The sequence below is a fragment of the Castanea sativa genome, chromosome 5, assembly GCF_040712315.1.
Source record: "Castanea sativa cultivar Marrone di Chiusa Pesio chromosome 5, ASM4071231v1".
Lineage (NCBI taxonomy): Eukaryota > Viridiplantae > Streptophyta > Magnoliopsida > Fagales > Fagaceae > Castanea > Castanea sativa.
The window spans coordinates 79,598,818-79,607,058 of record NC_134017.1 but is presented as its reverse complement, the minus strand read 5'-3'; the positions used below and the strand labels follow the sequence as shown (position 1 = coordinate 79,607,058).

The 8,241-nt window shown below is 33.9% G+C and overlaps 1 protein-coding gene across 2 annotated transcripts; it reads right to left on the bottom strand.

Moving 5' to 3' along the window:
• Positions 1 to 1,200: 1,200 nt before the first annotated feature.
• On the bottom strand, positions 1,201 to 4,962 carry LOC142637382 (putative disease resistance protein RGA4). 2 transcript variants are annotated; one of them, XR_012844618.1, is made up of 3 exons: positions 3,279 to 4,962; positions 3,087 to 3,162; positions 1,201 to 1,529 (listed from the first exon to the last, which is right to left on the bottom strand). XR_012844618.1 is itself a non-coding variant. In XM_075811664.1 (2 exons), the coding sequence occupies exon 1, from the start codon at positions 4,902 to 4,904 to the stop codon at positions 3,309 to 3,311; it is 1,596 nt and encodes a 531-aa protein (XP_075667779.1). In that variant the 5' UTR covers positions 4,905 to 4,962; the 3' UTR covers positions 1,201 to 1,529; positions 3,279 to 3,308. The 2 variants fall into 2 exon arrangements, 1 of the variants encoding a protein (XP_075667779.1); XM_075811664.1 differs by lacking the exon at positions 3,087 to 3,162.
• Between the last annotated feature and the right edge of the window lie 3,279 nt (positions 4,963 to 8,241).

Genomic DNA, 8,241 nt, shown 5'->3' with positions numbered 1-8,241 from the left:
ATTTCAAAAAAGAATAATAATATCAATAAAAAATATATAAAATTTTATATTTGTAAAAATAGAGTAATAGAAATTACTTTTTGAAATTGTTTAATTTTTAGGAAGAAAAAATTATGTGCAATAAAATTTACATAATAAATTATACATATTTATTTACATAATAAATTATACATATTCAATATAAGTTTGTTATGAATTTTGATTATCATGATAATCTCCTTTAAAAGAATGGAGAATTTGAATAATTTATTTAAAACTTAAAAAGTTTAGTTATAGGAAAAAAAATATAGCATACTATAAAATATGTTTGAAAGATATGGACCACCTTATACAAGAATAATATCAATCAAATACACCTAAAATAATAAAATGATATATTGGTAGAGATAGAAAGATGAAAAGTAATTTGAAAAATTGTTTAATTTTTAAGGAGAACAAAATTATCTACAACGAATTTTAGATAACAAATTATACATTATATTACAATTACAAAATGATTATTTATTTTCACGCATTGTTTGGGTCTGTTACTACTTTTAGGCAAAAGATAAAACCACGAGTATCCATCGTCAGCAAGAATGATATTTTTAGTTTGGCATCAGGTATGATTGTTATTATGATTTTCTTGAATGCCCCCAAAATTTCTATATATAAATACTCCACACAAATGCTCGTTTCTCTCTTCCACTGTTGGTGATTTTTTTATTTTTTATTTTTTTATTTAAGTGACTCAGTAATCTATTTCCCAGCTCTCGTCTTCTCCCAGCAGTGACATTCAACTCAACTCAAATATCTTCGTGTATTACTCTCTGCCAAACTTGATTAGGTGAGGTGAATATTCCATCTTATTAGTCAAATGAACACTAACATGATGTGAAGGCCGAAAAGTATGAGTAGCAGGTAGGTTTGAAGTGACACAACTAGAATTGAAGCTATCACTATCACTACAATTCTCTCTATTCCGCTCTGCTCTTGCCCTAGTGGTTGGGAACACGCATAGAAATCTATGTATATAAGGTTTATATACAAGTCAAAGCACAACTAAATTACAATAGATAAAAAGAATTCTATATACGCAACTAAAACTTCAATAAGCCAAGAATTAATCCAAAAAAGAGTAACGCAGTTAATTTAATGGGTGCAGTCCTCCCCAATATTTGAGCTCACAAATCAACAGGTTAGTCTAACCAGGTTATCAGTTATGATGGTTAGATGGACAGTATGCTGGTGCCACAAATTCTGAGACCACAACTGATAAAACATAACAGAAATTTCAATGCCAGTGAAATTTAGATAAACAGTAAAATTGTGGTCTTCCTATAGCCAGAATTAACATCAATATCAGTATCATACTTGACAAAAATAAAATCTAAGATGTAATGCAATTCGAAAGTGAAATCAGAGTCTATCAAATGAATAAGGTTGCACGGATTTGTTTGATTGTGGACGACTCTCAGTAATCCATCCTCCTGTGCAAACTAGCCACAAAGCTTCCGGGGGAATGATCCTGAGGCAAAGCACCATGTTCACTGAAACACAAAAGCACAAGTTACTTGATTCCAAGCTCCCTCCTACCCAATTCCATTTAAATAAGCAGAAAACACAATAACAAAAATGAAATTAAAAGCTTAAAACTGAATGTGTATAACTGAACAGTAACAGCATCCTTAGTATAAGAAAAAAGATAAGATGTACCATATATGCATGATTCGAAAACCACTAATAAAATGATCAGTCATAGTTTGTTTCATTCCAAGGACAAAATTTTGGCAATGGAAAGCAATATAATACAGAATAGAACAATGGATCATCAAAAAAGCACTCAATATATCAACTAAGGAGGCTCTAAAAAGAAATAACTATATAATAGGTCTATAACTTGCAAGTGAAATGATGGAAGCTGTTACAGGGTTAATTAAGGACCATATCCCTGAAGCAGTGAAGGAAAGCTTGTTAGAGAGGTAACTGAAGTAGAAATCCAGCAAACAATTTTCAGCTTGGGTAGTGACAAAAGCGCTGGTCCAGATGGATTTACTGCCAAATTCTTCAAGGTTCCTGGCTAATAGTGAAAAAAAATTTGTATGTGCAGTCATTTCTTAATTTTCTCTTCTGGAAAGTTTCTTTAGGAGTTTAATTCCACAGCTATTTCTCTTATTCCTAAAGTCCCCAATCCCTCCTCTATCTCAGATTACAGACCTACAACGTTCTGCAAAGTAATATATAAGTCATAACTGTATCACAAAAATCCTAGCTAACAGCTGAAAATCTATCTTGGATGAGTTTGTGAGCTCCAACCAGACTGGCGTCGTAAAGGATAGGAATCTTTCTGAAAACAAATTGCTGTCTTGAGCTGGTGAAGCACTACAAAAGAAATATCAGTCCCGCCATGTGTGCTATCAAGGCTGATAGGAGAAAGGCTTATGATTCTTTTGAGTGGAACTTCATAATAATGTGCCTAGTGCCTGATGGGTTCCCTCCCTAGTTTGTTCACTGGATCAGGTTGTATTACAACTCCTAGATTTTCATTTGGCCTTAATGGTTCTTTTGTGGGGTACTTTCAGGAGGCAAAGAGCTAATGCAGGGGAATTCCCTGTCCCCCTACCATTTTGTAATTGCCATGGAGGATTTCACAAGATTGGTTCACTAGAAGGTCTAAGAATCAAACTAGTAGAATAGATTATTGTTTAAGCATTGGCCAATAGGTTTTAGACACTTGTAGTTCATCCAGAAGGCTGCCAATGCCACACAAATAGTATAAGTACCATAATGTAAGCACTTGTAAATAAGTTTTTGTATGCGAATGAAACAAGCTTTTTAGAGCTTTTCTTGAGAACTTTGTGGTCTTTGGAGAGGTGCCTAAGGACCTATCAATTTGTTCAAAGCAACTCAGCTTCCATTTAGTTCTAATTCATATCACAACCAGTCACTTTCCCTGTGTCTCTATCCTAAACTAAGACAGGAACCTGGGAAATTCCTGAGTTTTGAGGTTGGAGACTGAAAAAGAATCTTCCTATGGTATGAATTTATGGCATAAAAAAGAATATATTAATAAAAGCCCAAAGACAACATAAAAAAGAACAACTTACATTGTTCCCCTTCAATTGTAAATGCAATTTCAAATTTTACAGTGTCCACCGATAACAACCATAACATTGTGAACTTCTACAAAAAAAAAAAGTTAGATAACATATATACTAAACCAGGTCAAATTAAGAAGCTAGTTTACACAAAGGAATCATATTACTTGAGAAAAAAACAACAACAGAGGAATATTGTACCTGATAAAGGATTACTATATGTCTGAAAGTTCAATTTGAACCACTAACATGTGAAAATTTCGGGCAATTGAAAGTCTTTATTTTGACAAGTGGCCGCATCTTAGGGAGATTCTTCAACTTCTTGCAGCTGCTCAGATAAATTTCCTTTAGCACTGGGAAGTCAGTGGATTTGCACTGAGCCCAAGCTTCCAAATCATTCATATGCCAAATTTTCAGTGAAAGTAAAGATGGGAAAGCAATTTTGACAATTCCCCAGCCGTAGAACTTGGGGCCAATATGTTTAACCCCATTAACATTCACAATTTGAAGAGATTTCAGGAGAGGCAATGGACCAAATGGTGGGAGCTCTTGACTTAAACAGTTGGTCAGGGTGATAGATATAAGGTGTGTGAATGAAGGATTTGACACCCAAGATGGAAATTTTGAATTATAGTTGAAAATCTTCAAAACCTTGAGGTTGCAATGAGGTCGAAGATCTTGGGCAATGTCAAAATTTGCATTAGGTTCGTTTCCGGACCAAACCAAGGATAATTTGTGAATACCAGTCTTGAGATGCAACCTTGCTCCCTTAGCCTCATCCAAAGTTGCCACATTCTCGAGATTTTCAATGCTAAGCTCCCCACAAAGGTTATTTAGGTTTCTTAGCTCTCCAATTTGACACCCATCTTTCCTTAGGACGGTGAATTGAAGTAGTGTTTGGAGAGAGGTAAATCTCCCAATAAATGTAGGCATCAAATTCAATTTAACCGGACTAATAATAAGATGTCGCAAGTTAGACAGCAAGTATAGGTTGTCCGGAATGCTGGTCAATTCATGACAACGAAAGAGATTCAAGGTTTGAAGACGGAAGAGGTTGATGATTGATCTACTCAATGTCTCAATTGGATTATAAGAGAGATTTAGAGACCTAAGATGGAGCAAGTCACAAACATAATCTGGAAGACTTTTAAACCCGGCATGTGACAGATCAAGTATACGCAGGTATCTTACCTTTAGGAACAAACGCCCAGCATCATTCAATGAAGAGTTGGAGTAACAGTGGGTGCCTCTCCTCCTAAGGAAGATTGTGCGTAAACCCCTTGAAGGTTGTAGCCATCCTTCAGATATGGAACAGTTACCCACAGATGCATGGCGTGCCTTCTCTGAGACAAGATCATCAAACAGACAGTGGCGCACGAATTCATGGTCCATGGTAAAGCGATCAATGTTTATCCAGTCAAATCTTAGTTTGTACAGAGGAGGGTCTAGGTCTAGGTCCAATGATGTAAGACCTGGTTCAGGGTGATCTGGATATGCGAGCAGAAAGTAGTTCCAAGACACCATTAGATCAAAGTAATGGCCTGCTTCCTCCTCCAAGCTACGTCCAGCAACAGGGTGAACAAGTCCCCCAGCTACCCAAAATAAGACCAAATCTTTCTTGTAAAAGGTGAAACCAGGGGTGAATATGAAGCAGAATTCCAGGCATCTTCTCAAATACCAAGGAAGTAAATGATATCCTGGGTCTTCTGTGGAGGAGGAGGAGGAGGAGAACGGGGGCAGTGAGGGTGAGGGTAAAGAGTGCATTTCTTCTACAAGATTTTCTAGATGTGCCATAACGAGGGACATTCTTTTTACCGTACAAAGCATATGGGCAGGAATATAATTTTCGAGAAAGAGACACTCATTTGCCCTCCGCTGCCTTTGAAGCAATAAAGAGGAGAAAATATTAAAATAGCATTAATTTTCAAACAATATAGTTAGTAGTTCAGTTTTACAAACTATATTTTTTACTAGCATCTCGAGTCTAAAAGACTCGATTTTGGGGCTATAAATCGAGTCTTTAATGCTCGATTTTTATGGTCTGATTCTATCTGATGTGGCATTTTTTCCACGTGGCGACTACTTGGAAATCGAGTATCTAAGACTCGATTTACAAACCAGATGAAATTTGAATTCCAAAAAAAAAAACAAAAAAAAAGGACCAGGCAGAGCGACCTGGGCTGGCCTGGGTCGCGCACCCAGGCCACGCGACCTGGGCGCGTGGTGGCCTGGGTCGCGCCCAGGCCGCGCGGGGGCCTGGGTCGCGCGCCCAGGCAGCGCGCCCAGGCCGCGCGACCCAGGTAGGCTGACTGCGTTTTTTTTTTTTGGTGGTAAATCGAGTCTTAGAGACTCGATTTCCAAGTAGTCGCCATGTGAAAAAAATGCCACATCAGACAGAATTAGACCATAAAAATCGAGCATTAAAGACTCGATTTATAGCCCCAAAATCGAGTCTATTAGACTCGAGATGCTAGTAAAAAATATAGTTTCTAAAACTGAACTACTAACTATATTGTTTGAAAATTAATGCTATTTTAATATTTTCTCCCAATAAAGACCACAATGTTAATGATTGTTTTTGTGAAGGAGGAGGAGGAAGTGCAGAATGTGAATGTTTTTTGAGAGACCAAACGTACTTAATCCTAAGTTCCAAATCCATGCCGTCTTCATCTTCAAGTAACTCTTCAAAGAGCTCACACGATAATAGAGGAGACTCGTAAGACTCGGCTCTAATCTCCAGTTCAATGTCTTCAAATAAATCTTCTACTTCATATACCAAATCCTTCACTTTGCAGTACCACTCACGGAATGGACGCTTGTCTTCGCTTGCGCTGCCAATTTCCCTGTGCGCAGTCATCAACCCAGGCCTTAACATCAATAAACACTCCTTCAGCCTCTCCACATAGAACAAGCGTTCAGCATCTTCTTTTTTCAACAAATATGTGTTCTGAAACTCGGTAATGAAATTCACCAACCAAACGATGGTGCCAGTGAACGGATGAGAGGGTACTGGTAATAGGCTTCTCGATGTTGACGTTGACGTTGATGTTGATGTTGATGGTGGCGAGATATCGCCCTCCGCAACATGCTTGAACATCGCTCCCCTTTCCAATTCAAACTTCAAACTTCCCTGTCGCCAATAACAACTTTTCTCATCATCATCAGCAATTTTTGAAAAACCAAAACCAATTGATGTTTATCAATAACGAATTGATGTTTATCACTTTGTTTTAAATTCAATTATTTTTGTTTGCTTGCAAAAAAAATTTTCAATTGTTTTTGTTTGAGATTTTTTATTTTATTTTTAAAATCGTGATTTTGAGAGGAGAATTTTTTTTTTTTCCTTTCTTCTCTTCAAAGTAACCCAACATACTTATCTAATTTTTTTTTTTTTAAAGAGTAATCGAACAATTAAGAGTATTTGAGTTAAAAAATAAAAAATAAAAAAATAAAGGAAGGATCAAGAAGTAACTGAATTCAAATAGAAAATATACTTATCTATGTGTATCAGATTTTTTTTTTTTTTTTGGGCTTATCTTTTCCTTTTGTGTGTGGATATTTTCAAACTTTTCACTCAAACACAAACTCTTTTTAAAGCATTTGAATTTGAGAAGTTTATCAATAACAAATTGATGTTTATCACTTTGTTTAAATTCAATTATTTTTGTTTGAGATTTAAAAAAATCGAGATTTTGAGAGGAGAATTTTTTTTTTGACATTTTTTTCTTTCTTTTCTTTAAAGTAACACAACATACTTCTCTAAATGGTTAAAAAAAAAACGTACTTCCCCAAAAAAAAAAGATTAAAAAAAAAAGTAACCGAACAATTAAGAGTATTTGAGTTTAACAAAAACAAAAAACAAAAAAAAAATGAAAGAAAGGAAGGACCAAGAAGTAACCAAATTCAAATAGAAAATATACTTTTCAAATAGGGAAGAAGAGATTTAGAAGGAAAAAAAAAATGAGAATTGAAATTTTAAAGGAATAGAAATTTTAAAAAAACAGCAATTTTTAAAGAATAGAGGGAGAGATAAAAGAGGTTGAAATTTAGGATTTGACGAAAAAAAGAATAGTTTAGTTTTACGTGGAAGTTAATGATATATTTTTACTAAATTATCTCAAGTTTTGTTTGTGTTTGAATTCCTATATAAAAATAAAAAGGGAAAACTTTTGAAAATATGTTAGTGAGAGTTTGTGTTGGAATTGCTATTAAAAAAAGCACAAAATTTAAGTATCAAATTTTGTGATGGGAAAATATAGTAATCCAAAATTATAATGGATGCAAATTATTAACATATTTCCAAAAAAAATAGAAGAGCCTCGGAGCACGCGCGTGAGCACGTGCTTAGAGGCTAGTTATTATCTATGTATGATAGAAAACTGAGATTTTTGACTTTTTCAAAGACCTATATTAGAATTAGGATTTAAAAAATAATTATAATATTTTTAGTTAGACCTCACATTAGATTTTTTATATATATATAAAAAAGGACTCACTTTAGGTTTCAATACAAAGAAAAAGAAAAAAGAAAGACTCACGTAAAACTCTCACACTATTTAGTTTAAAACATTAAAATGATGATGTGGAAAATTGTGGGAGTTTCAGATGTTTCGGGTTTAATATTTAAATAAAATAATAATTTTATTTAAATATTAATGAAAATGATGAATTTCAGTTAGATTAAAATGGATTGTTGTTAAATTAATATTTTTATCAATTTAGAAATTATAAGAGAAGAAGATAAAAACAAAACAAAAAAATTATATTTACTTAAAAAAAAAATTAAGAAAAAATTCTGCAATTTGGTGAAGTCACTTGGTTATTTTATTAATGAGCTATGAAATAAAATTTAAAAACAAAAAACAATCACATATACTCAATAAAATTCACCACTCAAATTTCTCAAAAAAAAAAAAAAAAACCACACGACAAAAATTATCACACATTCTTATTAAAAATTAAAAAATAAATCATCATGGCTATTATTAAATTTATGTAAGAATTTTAATATTTGACTAACTACGTTTAATTTAAAAAAAAAATATAACTAATTGGATGGTCAGATTGAGAAAACATAATCATACAAGTACATAGCACATGTCAGTCACGTGCCATTCTGAGATTTGAAATCTAACTGTTGGACTTGAAGAGTGTAATGAAAGGT